The sequence below is a fragment of the Nyctereutes procyonoides genome, unplaced genomic scaffold (assembly GCF_905146905.1).
Source record: "Nyctereutes procyonoides isolate TBG_1078 unplaced genomic scaffold, NYPRO_anot_genome, whole genome shotgun sequence".
NCBI lineage: Eukaryota > Metazoa > Chordata > Mammalia > Carnivora > Canidae > Nyctereutes > Nyctereutes procyonoides.
The window spans coordinates 44,790,979-44,810,314 of NW_026575046.1; the positions used below are offsets into that span (position 1 = coordinate 44,790,979).

At 44.4% G+C, this 19,336-nt stretch overlaps 1 protein-coding gene across 4 annotated transcripts in view; it reads left to right on the forward strand.

Annotated features, from left to right (window-relative positions):
• The window catches only part of WWC1 (WW and C2 domain containing 1), a 154,371-nt gene that overhangs the window by 58,545 nt on the left and 76,490 nt on the right, over positions 1-19,336 (forward strand). For all 4 annotated transcript variants that reach the window (XM_055324794.1, XM_055324796.1, XM_055324795.1 and 1 more), the window contains exon 2: positions 12,042-12,151. In XM_055324794.1, the coding sequence (XP_055180769.1) occupies positions 12,042-12,151 (110 nt within the window). The remainder of the gene's footprint in view (positions 1-12,041; positions 12,152-19,336) is intronic.

The window sequence follows — 19,336 nt, forward strand, 5'->3', positions numbered from 1 at the left end:
GGGAGCTTGTTGCAAATGCAAAATCTTAGCCCCACCCAGAATCAGAAACCTATTGATTCAGAAACTATGGAGGGGGGTTGCAGCCATCTGTGAGTTCTCAAGCCCTCCAGAGGATTCTGATATAACTCATGATTGAGAACCACTGCTGTATACAATAAGGAGATGTCAGGAGGGGTGCTCATAGAATGAGTGAGTATGGACACGGGAAACTTGGAGGGAAGATCCTCTCCTTTGTGGCCATGTGACCTTGGAGAAGACCTTGGACAAGTACTGAACACAGGCTTGGAAACTCAGTACTGCAAAGTTCCTTAGCAATCACTGTGTCCTCTTTCATGGGGGTTGGTGAAATAGGGCCCCAAGATGGGAAAGGCCACCCACAGTCGCTCAGTGGCAGAGCTGGGGATTGAGGCCAGTTGGATTTACCTCTCAACTGGCCAAGTGTTCCTGGGTATGCCAACTCACCTCCTTATGCCTCGGTTTCCACATCTGGAAAATGGAGCTGATAAATTATTTCAAAAAAATTAAGATTCTATTGTATCACATACAAGGTTTTTCTTTATTTTTTTTCTTGACAACTTTATTGAGAAATTGATTATTGAAACACACTATATTGTATGTATTTACAATCAAGTGCAGTTGGATGAATTTTGACATACATATGTATATCTGTGAACCCATCTTCATAATCAACATAACAATTCCCATCTTTGTACCCCTTTGGAATCCTTCTCTCTCTCCACCAGCATCCCCAGGCAACCATTGATCTGCTCTCTGTCCCTATAGGTTATTTTGTGTTTTCTAGAATTTTATATAAATGGAATCATCTAGTATAGTCTCTTTTTCCCTGACTTCTGCACAATGTTTCTGAGATTCCTCTATGTTGTTGCATGTGTTAACAGTTTGTTCCTTTTTATTACCAAGTACTATTCCATTATATCACACACTACGTGTGTCTATCCATTCAATTGTCTTGTGGTTTTTTTTTTTTAAGATTTTATTTATTTATTTGAGAGAGAGAACGAGCTTATGAGTTGGGCGGGAGGGGCAGAGAGAGAGGGAGAAGCAGATTCCCCACTGAGCAGGGGGCTGGATGCAGTACTTAATCCTAGGACCTGGGATCATGTTGACCTGAGCCAAAGGCAGAGGCTTAACTGACTGAGCCACCCACGTGCCCCATATCCATTCAACTGTTAATGGACATTTGGGTTATTTCCAGCTTGGGGTTATTACAAATCAACACAACATTTATTTTTGTAAGAAGCATCATTATTTTATGTGCCACTAAGAAAGGTAAAAAGCAACGAATTAAATTATAACCCAATGTTTTGAAATTAAATAAAATGTTTATCTCATACTTATGGCAATAAATCTTTCAAACTTAGATTTTTTTTAAACTCATCTAGTGCTTTTATGCATACAAAGAAAAAAATCCAACTGGATAAACAAAGTTCCAGTGTTCCTAAAACAACATCTTATTCAGAATCCAATTCTTTTTTCTTTTAATTTATTTTATTTAAATTCCAGTATGGTTAGCATACAGCATTATATTAGTGTCATGAATCCAATTCTTTGGAGTTACTTTTTAACTCAGGATTATTGGTGTCTGTGCTTTGAATAGCATCCTTGTTACCCTCAAAGTGTTGGTGATACAGCCTTGTTATAAGGACCCACTGAGAAATTCAAAGGTGCTGGGCTCTGAAGCCAGCGTGGCAATCATGTAGAGCTAGCCTACTTTGCACTCCTACTTGGGGAATGTTGCTAAACGGGTCTGTTTACTGCCTCCTTAACCCCTCCTCACCACCATTTGGCTCCTAGGGGTTGAAAGTACTCCACTGTTGTCTCTGGGATTTTATCCAAACCCATGATACCTTTGATGTCTGTACACAGGCAGGGACACCTCCATCACTGACAGTATTGTAAGATGTCAGTAAGCAGTGGCCACACACAGCCCAATTTCAGGGATGTTAAAACGTATTTTTAAATGTGCAGCTTAGAATCATTGAAAGATAATCTACGTAAGGGAGCCTGAATTGTGCCTGGTACTTTGTATACCCTCAATGAAATTTAGCATTGTTGACTATTATTATTATTACTATTATTATTATTATCATCATCATCATCATTACTACTACTACTAGTACTACTACTACTACTATTCAGCATTGGTGTCTCTGTTGGTTTAATGAAGGTGGCAAGTACCTGCCTCACAGTAAAGTTATGAAGATAAAGGAAATGATTTCTCTTACAGGGAGCATATGGTCCAGCACCTCATTCTTAATTGGCCTTCAGCAAAAAACATTCTCATTATTGTTTCATTGCAGCCTCACAATGCTCTTGACCTTTGAGATAGGCAGCCAAATAGTAGATTAATGAAGGCAAAAACCATAAAGCGGTCCTCAGAGATACCATATTCCAGCTCTCTTGTTTGGGAGATGGGAGGCCCAGAAAGGGTAGGAAACCCAGGGGCATGGCTAATCTGGTAACAGCATTAAGATTCAAACCCAGATCTTGTCACTCCCCTCCAGTGCTCTAAGCTGTGCTGTCATGGAAGGGGCCCCAAGTCAAGCAGGATCCCAGAGAAGCCATCATGGCCAATTCCTTCTAGAAAGGACCAGCTCCTCAGGCCTAGATGGGTGAGGTGAAGATAGAGCTCAAGGAACAGAGGAATGATCAGATTCCAGGGAGGGATGGGCTGTGGCTTCTGTCCTTTGAGCTGGAGGTTCCTGGACAGTCCAGCACCTGGGAAAACTCCTTGGAAACTTAGCCCATCAGACCGGAAGGAGTAAAAAGTGGGGGCTGAGTGCCCTCAGGGTCCTGACTACAGAAAGAAGAACTCTGCATTCCTACCCAGCATTCTATGCCAAGTGCTATGTTGAGTCATTCCCATGTACTAATTCATTTAGTCTATGTAAGAATCTTGCAAGGCAGATTTTCCTACTTTATACCTTGAGGAAACTGAGGCTCAGAGCTGGGGAAAGAATGGACTAAGTTTACACAGCTAAGAAGGATGGAGCTGGCCCTGTCTGTAGGGCACAGAACCACCTTAGCCTAACTCTCAAATCAGGAATGAGGTTGAAGCTGGGGTAGAGCTAGGTGATGGACAGATATGTATACCAGGTGCCCTGTTCTGCTGTGGTGCTGAGCTTTCAGGAAATTACCCTCCAATGAGGAAATGGACAAAGGGAAGAGCCCATCTCCCAGCCTTATCTCTCCATGAGTGGGAGCTTCATAGTTATATACAGGTTCTCGCCTCGTGGTCCTTCTTTCAGTATCATAGGGCCTGTTAGCCCAGAAAATACTATCAGTAACTATATCTTGCAGGATATTCAGGTACTCACTGCATTTCATACGGAGCTGAACTCAGCACCAGGTTGGTTTGATCTCTTGGTGTCATGAGTGTGATGCAGGCCTGGGGTTGATTCCAGGTTTTAGTCTCAGCCCTGCCACTCGGTTCTTGTGTGGCTCTGAACAACTTTTTTCTCTCTGTGCTTCAGTTTTCTTATCAGTACAACAAGGGGGTTGGTTTGTCAGATTCTAAATGCCCTGTTCAGTTTTATCATTCTTTAGTACTTCTGCAGTGGAGGCCCCATTTGGATAGTAATGAAAATAATAATGAGTTGTTCATATTTATTTCATGTATTCTAAAGTCTGTTTTATGCATTATCTCATTTAATTCTCAAAGAATGCTGTGAAGTAGGTCTGAAAGGTACCTACCCAAAAGGGTTGTTATAAGGCCCAAGTAAGTTAATGTCCACAAAGTGCTTGGAGAAGTTCTTGGCACTTAGTGAGTATTTAATAAATGTATTATTTTTCCCCTCTTTTTCAAATTTGAAAACTGAGCGAAAGTTTAAATGCCTTGCCCAAGGTCACACAGCTCGAAAATGGCAGAGCCTGGATTCAGACCCAGAAGTCTAGCTCCAGAACCCTGTGTTCTTAGCTACTATTCTAATGCTGCCTTTTGGTAATATAAAAGTTGGAGTAACATGTTATAGAGCAAAGATACCGTGTGCAATAATAGTGCTATTCCCTCAGGGCACCTGGGTGACTCAGTTGGTTAAGCACCTGCCTTTGGCTCAGATCATGATCTCAGGGTCCTGGGATCGAATCCCCTGCTCAGAGGGGAGTCTGTTTCTCCCCCTGCCCCTCTCCCCCTCTCTCAAATAGATAAAATCGTAAAAAAAAGTGCTACCCCCAAAAGTCATTCCAATTCCACTTTTAAACAAAGCACTGTAATAGGCAAACAGGCAACTCTAGAATGTAGGCTGAATTTGGCCTTCCAGTTGTCAGTTGGCCATGCCTACTCTAATGTATTACCTGGTTCTCAAAGCCGTAATCTTAAATCCCAGCAAGTGGTACACAAAGCGGTAGCAGCACAGATTCACCACTGTGTCCCTGAGCTGGAGGGAATTAGGGAATGGAAAGACATAGAAACCTGGGGATGGAGGCCGAGGAAGGGGCTGGCCCAAGAACTCAGTGAAAGCAGAGCAAAGATGAGATTTAGCAGGGGGAGTGAGCCACCGGTGTGTGTGAGAAGGGGGCAGCCTGGAGAACAGTCTGGAATCTTCCTTCTAGCTTGCTCCCTCCTCTTCTTTTCCCCATAAAAGAATTCCAGGAGTGGGAGTGACCAAGCCAAGAAAGCTTCCTGGTAAACCAGATCAACCAAAGTAGGGAAGCAAAGAGATCTGGGGTAAAAACACCAGAATGTTGAGATAGGTGTTTCAAGAGTGGAAGGAGGGAGGGAAATGTTTAAGAGAATGAGAGTTTAGAAGTTCCTGGTGTAAACACCTCCTCCAGAGAGCAATCATGAGAGCCAAACCCACTCCAGCTGCTGTCTCCTAATTCCTGGTTTAATTTCCAAAAAGGGAAAGCGTATATGGTCCCAGCCCCTGGAAGGAAAGGAGTCCATGGAGAAAATCACAGGACGTATTGGCTGTTCACCTGGACAATTATTTTGCCTCAGTTTCTCCACCATGGAAGTAAGGATAGAAAACTCCAACTCCTGATACCAGCTAATGTTGGTTGAGCCCTGTGTGCTGTGAGCTCAGCACAGCTCATTTTAACTAGGTCATCACTCTGAACATCCCCACTTTTCAGACGAAGAAGCAAACTCAGGCAGGTTAGGGTTCGTGCCCAAGGACAAACAGTAAGTAACAGTGCCTGCATGGAGATGCAGGTGGCTGGCTCTGGAGCCTGGGTATTAACCACCATGGGGTATCTCTTGGGGGTGAATAGTGATACTGATGAGGATCACTACATATCTGACCACCTAAGATGAAAGGGGACATGATTCTCCGGATTCTCAGGATGCATGGAGCACACAGCCTCTCAACAGATCACGTTAACAGCCCACATCTACTCAGGGCGTATTATGTGCTAGGCCACTTTATATGGGTTATCTCATTTAATTCCCACCACACTCTTATGAGATTGGGACTTCTATATATTTTTTTAATATATTTTGTATTGAAGTTTGATTTACCAACATGTAGTATAACACCTAGTGCTCATCCCGTAAGAGATTGGGACTTCTAAATTTCACAGAGAAGGGCACTCCTCCTAAAGAGATTATGTAACATGCCCATAGTTGTAGAAGAGGTGGACATGGGTTTCAGACCAGCATGGGATCCTGAGCCTTTGTGGGTAGCAGCTAACCTGTCTCCCCAGTACCCGTGATATGGACCACTGTCTTCTATCCTTCCTGCCTGGACTCCTTCCTCCTCCAGCCTTTCCTGACTGTACCCTGTTGCCTCAGTCTTTCCAGTCTCCCAACCCCTTGGCCTTTCACATCTGAATGGCTGACATAGCAGCTTATTAACCATCCCTACATCCTCTAGTTTCCTATGTCTGCAGCCCCAGGTAGCATCCCCACCTCATATACAATCACCAAATGCCATGGTGATGGGTCACTGGCTGTTTTAAGGGCAAGCCTTGGCTCCCTGGCCAGACCCGCTGCCCTTAAAGGCAGAAATAAGGCTTATTCAAATGTCAGAGCCCTCATGGTGTCTGGCATGGGACTAGGCGGTTGTGTCCATGCAGTAAATGTTTGTTGCTGGAAATGGGGGAGAGAGATAGAAAGCAGAGGGTGAGGCAGGGAGTTTCTCTAGGTCTCCTACAGCATAGCATAGGGGTAGCTCTTACAACGGAAGCCCATCCCCTGCGTCCCTGTGCCTCCACTCATCACTTATAACAGAAAGATGTTACATGGCTTTTTTCCCCCCTCATCAAACTCACCAAAATCATCCCGCTGCAACTGGCCCTTCCCATTGCTTCCCACCCCAAAAATCACCTTCTGCAAGAGGCTTCCTCTCACACTCCCTCCCTCCCATGCCCCACCCCCATTGCCCTTGATCCCACCACCATGTTGCATTTTTCTAAAGAGCGTGAATCTCTGACATGACATGACTTCAGTGGCTTGCTTCCTGGTTGGGGTGTCTCTCAACTAGAATGTAAGGGCAGGTCCCTGTCTGTCTCGTCCGCCTCTGCAGTTGGCGTTTATGAAGTTTCAGCTGTGTTTTGTGTGCAGTCCTCCTAACGAACTCTCTGATGGTTGTTTTTGTCACCCCCAGATTGTCAGGTGTGTAGGTAAAGGTGTTTGAACAGAACTCATTAAAGGAAAGGAGGAGAGCTTCAAATATTGCACTTTCTTCCTGCCCTCCACCCCGGCATTCAAGGTGCAAAAGGTGAAAGGGTAGCTTGGAAATGCGGCCCTTCTCTGCAGCAGCCTGGAGGTGGGGCTGCGAAGTTAGGGGTTGTGCAATCTAAGCTATGGGAACTATGCGTGTGAAACACCCCCGGGCAGAGGAGCCGAGGCCGGCCCCCTGTGCCGGGGTGGGACGAGAGGTTCAGCTGAAAGTTTGGACAGTTCTTGGCTTGGAGTCTGGAGGGCCCTTTAGGAAGCCATCCCGCCCAGCTGGCCTCGGAGAGAGCCCGGTTGGGGGCCAGCATTCTGCTGGATGGCGATAAAGAGGTTACTGTGGGAAGCATTCGGATCGCTAGGGAAGCAACAGGAACATGAAAGATAGGTTACGCGTTCCTCAGCCCCCGGAGAATCACCAGCCAGTGTTAGACTTGGCAGCAGCTCTTGCGTCCCTTCTCTGAGCTGCTGCTTAGAAAGGATGCACCGTCTGAATACCGAGTGCTGGCCATGGCAGGCCGGGAGCCGCTCTCACAGGCCATAGGAAAGTGACAGGGAGCCGGGAGGGGGCCAAGGGGCCTGTGTTGCCGGACAGGTGCGCCAGTGTGCTCCCCACAGGGTGATCCTGGCAGAACCCACTGGTCTCCAAGGTGACACATCCGGGCCGCATTTCCAGGAGGGCCTGTTGTGAAACATTCAGGAATGTTTGCGTTCCTTCAGAGATTGGTAATTAAGAAGAGGCAGAACTAGTTTTTGCTTGGCCCTCTTCCCTCCCTGCCTCTCGCGCCTCCAGCATTTGGGGCATTTCAATTTCATGATTGGGGTTTTCGTTAGTCCAGGACACAGAGGCTGGAGGCTGCCCTGAAGCTGACATGGGGTGAATCGCTTCATTGGAGAATGGGGGCTGGGAGTTCCAGGCAAGCCCCCAAGTCTGGGCCACATCTGAAAGCGGACATCTCTTCCCAGCCCACATTCTTGGCGCTTGCCCAAGGGGAAACATTGTAGGCCAGAGAAGCACCCACAGTTTCCCAGAGGGGACTGGTTTAAACAGACCGTTCTTCTCTCTGGCAGGAAGAGTGAATGTGTGCACGTGCATATATACGTGTGTGTGTGTGTATTTAAATCTTTGTGCAGCTAAAAACACTTCTCTTCATCCTAGTTCTCTGAATGACACATTGCGGCACACTGAATAATTCATCTCCCTCTTGGCATTTGTTCCAGAGAGAATCTTGCTGTCCAGATTTCTTGTAAGTTGCATAGTCTTCCAATAGAAGGTTTTCTGTTTCAGCTTTTCTCTTTCCCATGGAAGAGCTCTGGGAGCTAGGCTACCAGCCCTCTGGCTTTTCCCCCAGGATTGCATCAAAGGGGAACCCTGAATATCAAACCAGAGCCTACCTTTATCCTCATGCCCTCTCCTTCTGACTTTGGGTCCTCTTGACTCACTCTTCTTTATCCTTGATGGGCATAATGTCTGTGTTCCCTATAAGTGGAAGTCAGCATCTCAGTGGCATATTCTCATGGCAGTCACATATCTGAACCTTGTAGCTAACATTTATCACAGTTCTGACTTCCCAGTATCTAAGGCTGGAACACTCAGTGGAGTTCATGGTTTTCTGGAAAAGTGATGCATTTGGGTACTTTCAGACCTGTCCTATCTCCAGCCTCCATCCTCACCAAGAGTTCAGTGAATTACTAATATCGATGACTTAGATTCTTTGAAACACTTGACTATCTTTTCATCAAGAAGCTGTGGATGATCCAAGTGTATTGAACTCTTTGTACCAAGACACCGATGATTAAAGGTACAAATATACTGAAGCTCCAGTGCCTTTTGCCTACTTCAGACTTGCCTCTGAAGGTCGAGAGGCATTATCCATATCTCTGGCATAGCTTACTTTGTGTTCCAGTTTGTTCTGAGACTCACTTGGTCTTGTTAATTCTTATTAGCAAAGCCTAGGTTTGGAAATCAGGTAGTGTGGCTTTAGGTTATCGCTCTGAGGTTTACTAACTGTGTGATACTGAGAATGTTTTCTCATTTGTAAAATGGATAAGAGTGCCTGTTATCCGGAGAGAGAACATGACATATATAACTTGCTTTCTAAGCCTAGATTTAGCCATTATTAAATATTTTAATTATACTGATATATGAACATTACAGAGAAATTAGTAAAAAAAAAATTACATTAAAACCCCTGGACCGAGATGATATTTTTATGTACATCTTTCCAGTTTCCCATCTATATGTGCTGCCGAAGTGAGCACCCAGTTTCTCTTCTGTACACACACATAAGCACACACAGGCACATGCATGTGTGAACACACATTTTTAGACAAAATATACCATAACAGTATCCTGTAGATGTTCTCTTTCAACAGTGTTGTTTTTCTCATGATCTATTGAGAGCATCCTTCCCTTTTAGCAAAATATAGGACAATACATCATTATTTTTCATTCCTACATATTCATTATTGCAGTCACCCATTCCATAAATATTTATTTGTTTGTGGGGGACACAGAAATCTCTTATTAGATGAACCATTGATGAAACCATTTAATTGATCCCCAGGGAAGACTTTTGAAAGGCACTGATCCCAGAGGAACTGTCAGGAAGGGACATATCTTCTTGATTTTCTGGGTTGCAAACAGTATATATAATAGGATTCCTGTCTGTGCAGCCAGGCTGGCAGGCAGAGCTTTCAGGGCAGAAGCGGGGAGAGGAATTAACCAGAAAGGAAGGTTTGATTCAAGCATGCCCGTTCCCTCACAGATTCTTCTGTCCTCAGTAAGAGAGTGACTCTCTGCAGAGGGGTATGCCTATGTGTGGTTTTTCTTCAGAGGCTCTTTCAGAGATTTGTTGTATCAAATGATGTTGGACGAGACTTGACTCTTTGGTGGTCACTGATCTTCATCCTCTGTAAGAAAGAGAGAACAAACCACTTGGTGAAGTCGGAGGATGAGGAGGTGCTATGAGACATGGCCTTTTTGTTTCTGAAGCCTGGGTAGGGCATGGGGTGGGCAGGAAGTGTGGGCCGAAAACAGTTTGCAGGAACTTTATCCAGAGTTGCACAATTGTGCCTGAATGAAGAGCTTTCCTTGCCGATGAAAGTCCCTGTCACCTGTGTGTCTTTTCCATTTCATTCCTCCTCTGACTCTAAGACAGTGGCTTGGCATTTTCCCCAGGGCTCAGGAGGTACACTGAAAACATCAATCCAAGAGAACCCTTTAGCTCATGACTCTGGAGACACATTTGAGATTCCAGGTTCATCATTGACTTGGAGAATCGTACTTAGTCTTTTCTAGCCTCAATTTTCCCTTCTGGGGAACAGAGATAACAATAATGTTTTCTGAGCATTCATTCACACCAGGATCTGTGCTAAATGCTCCTAAAATATGACGTTATTTAACCTAGCCAATAGCCTGGACAGTTGTTACTATTATCCCCATTTGTCAGGTAAAAATACTGAGGCTCAGGGGCGCCTGGGTGGCCCAGTCGGTTAAGTGATTTCAGCTCAGGTCATGATCTCAGGGTCGTGGGATCAAAACCTTTATGGGTCTCTGCACTCAGCAGAGAGTCTGCTTCTCTCTCTCTCCCTCACTGATCTCTCTCTCTCTCAAATAAATCTTTAAAGAAGAGGAGGGGTGGGCACCTGGATGACTCTGTTGGTTAGGCATCCAGCTCTTGATTTTGGCTCAGGCATCATCATCATCAGGCATCAGGTCATGAGACCGAACCCTGCATCAGGCTCTGTGCTCAGCAGGGAGTCTGCTTGAGATTCTCTTTCTCCCTCTGTCCCTCCTCCCCCTCAAATAAATCTTAAAAAAAAAAAAAAAGAAAGAAAGAAAGAATGATTTAGATGAGGGGCGCCTGAGTGACTAATTTAGTTAGGTGTCTGACTCAGTTCATGATCTCAGGGTCATGAGATCAAGCCCTGCATCAGGCTCTGCACTGGTCATGGAGCCTGCTTGAGGTTCTCTCCCTCTCCCTCTGCCCTATCCTCCCCACCTCCCTTAAGAAAAGAAAGAAAAAAACTGAGGCTCAAAGAGAACAAGTGGCCAAACCCACATAGCCAATATAAGTGATGATTACTGAATCTTTATTTGACGGAGCAGAGTCTGTTGCATATCCTAGTTACCTCTGGCCTCATCCTCATCGTCTCTCACAATATAGCAGCAAATTACTAACACAAGCTTTTGGATTCTCCACTTATTCAGCCAGGAGGTGTTTTTCACGACCTACCTGACTTGGATAGATGGTAGCCCATGAATCACTGCATCCTGCCCATCAGGGGCTCTTTCAAGTGTTCCTTTTCCTCCCCATATATTTTGCTTAAGTCTGACTAAGAGTAGGTATAGGAGAGGAGATAGCACAGTATAAGAGAGAGGGCAGTTTCCTGAGGCCTGGAAGGGAAGGTCTTCATTAGGAATCATAGACCTATTCCAGTCCTCTTTCCTTCTGGCCTGTGGTCATCAGCCTACTGCTTTACCCTGAGAGTGATGAAACAGAGCCTTCTGGACTTCCAGAATTGGGAGAGGTGGGAGCACACAGGAGAAGGAGGACATCTGAATATGTATTTTCAGAAGTGTCAGCCGTGGGAGAGACCAGAAGGGCTTTCTGGATGGGCCACTTGGGCTGACTGGCTGTCTGTCCAGGTTGGTGACTCCCTGCAGTCTGGCTGAAATGCTTGACCAATGGTTTGCACTGTTTTCCCACCTTGATGGCCTTAGTTCATTTAGTTGGATGATTACCACCACTGCACACCAAAATGGGGCCTTAGAGAGTAGCTGTTACTAAAAAGATCAGTTTGGTCTGGATTGTCTAGGGAAGGACAGTGGTGGATGTCAGCATTTGGGAACCTAATCAGGAGGTAAATAAATATTTCTTTTGGCCAAATTCATAGGATTGGAACATCTGCTATTCTAGATGCTGCTATAAACCAGCTTTCCAGAGGGCAAGTGGGCTTGACAAATGTGAACTAGAGCCAGAATGAAGACTGGGGGTGGGGTGGGGAAGTGAGTTGCAGTGAAGAAGCCAGTGAGGGCTGGAGTCCAAGTTCAGGAGCAAGGCTTGACCTTCGAACCCTTTTCTGCAAACCTCTCAAAGATACAGAAACAGAGCCCCCAAGAAGGAAGGAAGGTGACTTGCTCAAATCATTCCCAAATGAGTGGCCAAGTGGGGACTGGAATGAGGTTTCCCTGCCTCCCTCCTGGATGATCTAACCTGCTGCTGCAGCCATGCACTCACCTTCCTGGGACGATGGGGGGCCAGGGGGACAGCAGGGCTGGGGTCAGTGCGGAGTCTGTGGCTCCGTTGGGCCAGCCCAGAGGAGCAGGGAGGCTGAGAGAAGCGGTGAGCTGCAGGGCCTTGGGGACTGTGGGATGATGGAGTCTGTCTCTCCTCTCTGCCAGGTACACCAAACCGCTCACCTTTGCTGACTGCATTAGTGATGAGTTGCCGCTAGGATGGGAAGAGGCGTACGACCCACAGGTTGGAGATTACTTCATAGACCACAACACCAGTAAGTTCCTGGCCAGCCTCCCGTCCCCATCCTGCACTCCATCCCTCTACCTCCACACCCCTCCCCTCAAGTCTGAAAGAGCTCCCGGCAGAGATTCTTGAAGCCAGATTGTGTTTTGTTTTATATAGAGTTAGACAGAGATGTCAATGTAGATATAGATAGATAATGTATGCTCATACAAAATAACCATTTAGAAGGGTTTTAAATAGAATCTAAAACTCCCCGCTCACAAGCCAGCTCCCCAATTTTACAGAAACAGCCACTGCTAATAATTTCTTGTGTATCATTCCAGAAATGTTCCAATTGTATGTTTGTGTATATGCATATATCCTTTTTATGTATATATATCTCAATTTTTGTGCATACGGATTTTTTTCCATGTAAGGCAGATGTGTCATTGTCCCTGGCAGGCCATTTTGGAGCAGCTGGAGCCCCCACATGTCCCTGGCAGTATGCATACATGTGTGTCTATAGTGGATTGGTATGAGTGTGCGCCTCCAGCCCCTCATACCCAGTCAGCCCACCCTCACTTTGTGTCCATGATCCAAGTGTCCTGATCCAGAGTAAATATTCCTAGTGTCTTTGTCTCTGGGACTATGATGGTGGAATAAATTGAGAAAGGGACAAGCATATTGTCTGACAGGTGGAGGAACCCAGGTCACAGTCCCCCTGCCAGGGAGAGTTGATATATATTTGGGCTTTATCCTTAGTACACTTCCCGGCCAGGACTATTTCCTGCCCTCTGGAATTTGCTGCCCCATTCATTTATCCAAAGCCTGTCTCACTCTCAACCTTCTGAAGTGTAGGGTTCCCTTTGTTCTTTCAGGCAAGAGGAGAATGGAATGAAATGGGATGTGCCTGGCCAAACCTGAGGGCTGAGAATAGAGCACAAAATCCTAAAAACCCCAGTTCACTGAACATACATTCTGTGCAGTGTGCTCAGGCACCTGATAGTCATCATCTCATTTAATCCTCCCTGCTCCCCCATGGAGTGTTAGGATGATTATCCCCATCATATAAATGGAACTTAGAAGTCTAAACTGACTGCTTGACACTCAGAGCTAGAGCATGGTGGAACTGAGGTTTGAGTTGTGCATCCCCATTCAGTTCCTCCTTGGGGTTTCACTAGCACCTGGCCATGCTCTTTTGTGCCCCTCATCACTCTGTGGTATAACCATTTGCCTGTTGTAAAACAGGACATTATCTAATTCACTGCTCCAGTCCCATACCTGTGCTTGGTAAGGCACATAGTAGGTGCACGTTTTTCCTCTGTTAAATAGGAAAGGGCACATGTGCATGAATTCATGACTAAATAAATGAATGAGCAGACTTGGTTGGCACCAAAGTGTAGAAGAGTTTCTGAGAGACAGCTAATGGCATTAATTGCATTGTTGGGGGTAGCAGAGGTTTTTATTAGCACTCATGATTGCATGCTGGATAATGAGAAGTAAATATGCCTAATTGAGTGTGTACAGGGAATGAGGTTAATGCTTGGAGGGCCGCACGGTATGCTGGGTTAAACACTGATGCACAGGAACCCTAACCAGTCCTCTCCTTGTGTTTAATTGCTGAGTTCATCCCCCTCATTAAAATCTGATGGCGAGAGTGGGATTTTAAGGTGCTTCTGGGAGTTGCTGGAGAAATAGAAGGGAGGAAGGAGCAGCAGGCAGTGGCAGAGTTTGTTCTTGAGAGGATGATGGTAGAAATGGGGTATATGGGCAGGTGAGTAAATGGGGGCCACCATAGGAAGAATTCTGATAGTTTTACCAGCTATCAGGCTATTGGGTGCCTTTAGCTCTGAAGTTGTTCTCCTTGGATGGAGGGCACCACTTCTGCAGATGGAGCCAGTGATACAGGTGGAGTGAGTGTGACTCTCGAGGCCCAAGCATTCAGAGCAATGGACTCGGACCAGTCCTCCGTGTTTGTGTGGTTCATGGACTGAAATTACCTTCTTCCATTATAGACCCAATAGAAATAGGACAAATTAAATCCACCATCTAGCATCCATTGATTCAGCAAATATTCACTGGCCACCTATCATGTTCCAGGTACTGTTCTCAGAACTTGGGATACGTGACAATGCAAAATGGCAAGGTTTCTTCCCCTAATAGAGCTTCCATTTTAGCAGAAAAGCCAAAAAAAATAAATAACATAAATAAGCTGATGTATTAATTAATTGGAGTATTATGGGAGAAAGAGAAAGAGTGTGAGCTGAGACATGTGGGGGTACATTTGAGGGTAGTGGGGAAGGACAGTGGTGATAGTCTTTAGAAAGAAGATCTGGTTTAGAAAATGAGATTTTTAGGAGCTAAGACTTGAGGGAAATAAGGGGGTATTTTAGGTAGAGGATTGATAGAGCAAGAACTCTGAGGGATGGTCATGTTCAGCTTGCACAGCAATGGCAAGGAAGCAGGTGTGCACATAGCAGAATGAGTGAGTGAGGAAGCCAGGAGAAGAACATCAGGCCAGAGAGTTGCAGAGCATAGATGGGGTGGTATTTTGCAAGGTGATCTGCCTTATGGGCTCTAGCTTTTGTTCCATGTGAGATGAGAGCCCTTGAAGAGTTTTAAGCAGATGAGTGGCATGATCTGCTTTATGTCATAAAAAGGCCACTCTGGCTGCTTTACTGAGAATAGACCTTAGTTGAGCAAACACAGAAGCAGAAATCTTGTGAGAGATGATTACAGTAGTTCGAGTGACCCAGACCAAGGCCACAGTGGTGGAAGTGGCAAAAAGTGGCCAGATGTGGATGTATTTTCAAGGTAGAGCCAATAGGATTTCCTGGTAGATTGCATATGGAGCATGAAAGAGGAATGAATGATGCTCATGGAGACTGAGCAACTGGCAGGATGGAGTGTCATCGACTGGATGGAAAAAATTGGAGGATAACTGAGTTTAGAAGGAAAACAAGAGCTTGGGCATGTTGAGTCTTCCATGTCTGTTACACATTTAAGATATTGCTGGCCAATTTGATAAAGGACTCTGGAGTTTGGAAAAGAGATCTGGGCTAAGATAGTTATTTGGGAGTTGTTGGCATATAGGTAGTATTTAAAGACATGAAACCAGCTGAGGTCATCAAAGGAGTAAATCAAAGACAGAGAAGAGGACTGAGAAGTGAGGCTTGGGGTCCTCATATAGTAAGGGGATACAGAGAAGGGAAAAACCAGTGGTGACCTTGAGGAGTGACCAGGAAGGAGAGAGGAAAACCATGCTATCTTAGCAGCTATGTGAAGGAAGTACGTCAAAGAGAGGGTCTTGAATCCTGTTGAATACTTCTGATGGATCATGTACCAAGATGACTGAGATAGACCCAACTTGGGAGGGCAGCTTTGGACAAGGACTCAGGGCAAGAGCCTGACTACAGTGAGTCTGAAAGAAGCTGGAGGAATGAGGAGCAGCAAATATAGACAATGCTTTCCAAAATATGACCCATTTTATTAATTTCAGTACTCCCACTATTTACATCCATCATAATTAGATGGTTTTAATCAGTGATCAAGTTGTGTGTTTTGCCACTTTCTCTTCATGCTTTGAGTATTTGAGAGATACCATGTAGTCTTTATATTTGTCATTTTTAAAAAAGATTTATTTATTTGAGAGAGAGAGTATGGGTGGGTGTTTGCACAAGTGGGGGAGGGGCAGAGGGAGAGGGAGAGAGAATCCTCAGGCAGACTCTGTTGACCACACAGCCAGAGGCCAGCCTCTATCCTACAACCCTGAGATCATGATCTTAGCCAAAACCAAGAGTTGGATGCTCAACGGACTGCACCATCCAAGTGCCACCATATTTGTCATTTTTAATGTATTGAGTAGATGTGGTGTTACATGTTAACACATAAATATACCATAATTGCCCTCATTGCTGACCTTTTGTGTTATTTCCATTTATTTGTTAGAAATAAATAACACTAGAGGGAGAATCTTTATTCATATTGCTTCTCTCCTTTGTGATAATTTCATTTATATTTCCAAATAGAGGATCACAAACTGAAAGGTTATGAACATTTTTGAGACTTCTGGTCCATATTCCTAGATTGATAAGTATTTCCAGAAAATTTTAGCAATCTATATTGCTGCAGGCAGCCAGATTACTGTTTTCCTGATACCTTGATCAGTATGGGGCTATTTTCTTTTCTTTATGTTTTGATAAATCCATCATAGGTTGTAAATTGTTACTTCACTGCTTTTCATTTGCATTCTTTTGCATAGTAACAAGGTTGGGCATTCTCCAGATGTTCAGCTGTTTTTAAGATGATTGTTGTTAAAGCCTTTGCAAAATACAATAGTGTTAGCCACATGGATGGGTGTGTGGTGTGTGTAGAAAGTGGGTGTGTGGTGTGTAGAGGTGGTGGGGTGTGGAATGTGTGTAGAACTCATCAGTTCAAAATGATTGCCGGTTTTTTTTTTTTTTATAAAATTCAGTATATGCTTATCATGCAACACAGCAGTTCCACTGCTGGATAGTTTTACATGGGAGAAATGCAAACATGTACGCATTAAAAGACTTGTACATGCATGTCCATTAAAGCTTTTCATGATAATCCCAAACTAGAGGGGCGCCTGGGTGGCTCAGTTGGTTAAGTGTCAGACTCTTGATTTCAGCTCAGGTCATGATCTCAGGGTCCTGGGATCAAGCCCTGCATTGGGCTCCAATGTCAACAGGGAGTCTGCTCGTGAATTTTCTGTCTCTCTCCTTTTGCCGCCTCCTCCCATTCATAGGCACCCACGCACTCTCTCTCAAACACTTTTTTTTTTTTTTTTTAGAAATCCCAAACTAGAAACAACCTAAAAGTTCATCAAAAAGTGAATTGTGATAACATTCACATAATAGAATATTATTCAGCAATAACAAGAAACAGGTCACTGATAAAACAATATAAATGAGTCTTAAAAGCCTTATGCTGAGCATGAGAAGCAAGTCCCAGAGAGTACACTCTGTATATGGGTCCATTGATGGGAAGTTCTAAACAGGTAAAAGTGGAGGGAGGAGGTGGATGGCGGTGACTGGGAAAGAGTACAGGGATTGTTAAGGTAAAGGGAATGTTTTATACATTGATGCAAGCAGTGGTTAATGGTGTACACATTTGTCAGAACATATTGAACTATACACACTTCAAATGCCTGCACTTCATTGTATTTAAATTATGCCTTAATAAAGTTGATTTAAGCAATATACTGATACCCACTTCATAGTGCAGACCAATTGAATGGGAATCTCGGGGATAATTCTAACATGCGGCCAGGCTGAAACCAGTATTCTGATGTGGGGTTGTGTGTTGTTTGTCTGGGGCAGCCCCTGTGGCCCAGCGGTTTAGGGCCGCCTTCGGCCCAGGGTGTGATCCTGGAGACCTGGGATGGAGTCCCACGTCGGGCTCCCTGCATGGAGCCTGCTTCTCCCTCTGCCTGTGTCTCTGCCTCTCTCTGTCTCTCTGTCTCTCTCTCTCTCTCTCTCTCTCTCTCTCTCATAAATAAATAAAATCTTAAAAAAAAAAGAGAGAGAAAGCCTGGACCACCAAAAATGGTGGCTGACCAAGCCTTCAATTAAGGCTCTCCCATAAATTTATGTTTCAAAGAGTAGGACCTCTGCCACAGGGCGGGCACTACTAAAGGGAGCACTGGAGAGAGGGAGGGCTCATCCACGTGTGCCCTAGCTGCTCCTCTAGGGCCCGGTGATTCAGCGAGCCCTCTGGTGGGTGATCCCACCTGGAGTTCAGCATCACACCTGCCAGCCTAGCCTGTCAGCTTCAGTGATCACTCAGCCCATCTGTGTTGTCACCTCTTAGTGGTTTTCACCTTTGGTGACACATTGGAATTATTTGGGGAGCTTTGCAAATCACCTTTGCCTCATTCCCACCCCGAGAGATTCCGATCTAATTGATCCAGGTTGGGACCTGGGCGGGAGTGTTAAAATATGCCCAAGTGATTCTAATGTTGCACTTAGGGCTTCTCAGCCCTATCTGCATTTCAGAGTCACCTGGAGAAGCTTATACAACTCACAATGCCTGGGTCCCACTCCTAGAAATTCTGATGTAAGTGTTCTGGGGCAGAGTTCAGGCTTCTTTGTTTTTGTTTTTTGTAGCTCCTCAGCTGATTCTAATACATTGCCAGGACCCAAAATTACTGGATGAAGTACTAACATTTCTTCTAAAGCAGTTTTGCTGAGAATCTGGGGGAAAAGACACTTTCATAGGCTGTTTGTGAGAATAAAAATTGATATAACCTTTTGGAAGGTAATTTGGTTGTATCTGCAAAAATTAAACAAAAACAAATATTTCTATATATTTATATATACCCTCCGACCCAGTAGTCCCTCTATTAGGAAATATATTCTGCAGAATTAATCACACAAGTTCATAAAACTGTTTTTAACAATTGTCACTGCAGTATTGATTGTAGTAACAAAAAAAATGAAAATAATCCAAAAGTTTCCCAATAGTGGTCTGAGAAATCACTAACACTCTACCATAAATAAAGCTTAATACCATACCATACAATGATATGCAACCATTTAAATGGTTGAAGTAAATAAAAAAATTTAAAAATAAATAAAAACAGTAAAACCAATAAACAAAAAATTGAGTTGCGTCTGCACTCATGGGAGGATGAGTATGATACATCATTTGCAGATGGAAGCAGATTACAGACTAGTATATATGACATGGGGCTATTTTGCATTAAAAATAAATTAGTGTATATAGATACATATGTATAAACAGATTGACATATAATCAAAGGATAGTATCTTTTAGTATCTGAGACTCCTAGCAGCATTTACTCCTGGGTAGTAGAATTAGAGACATGGAAACTCTCACTTCGTGTTTTATAAATTTGCAGTGGTGGAATTGTGAGATTTTCCTTTTAGGTATTTTTCAGTATCTTTCCCCAAAAATATAAATTTTAAAAAGTTACAAACTTAAGAAAACATCTCCAACCTGGTGCCATGACCAGCTGTTTCTTTTATGTGGTTTCTGTCAGCTGGAGGTCTGAGGCTAGTGCTTGAAGGGCAGTCAAGAGTCCCTGACTCTGAGAGTCCACATCTACTGATGGGTTATGGGCCCTAGCCTTATAAATGCTCCCCTTCTTAATTTTTTCTTGCAAATGTCCCTCCTCCTTTCTTAGTGGAAGAGTTGCAAAGTTTTTCTTATGAGGAGCAATCTTGTGGCTCCTGCCAGCAATCTTAAGCCC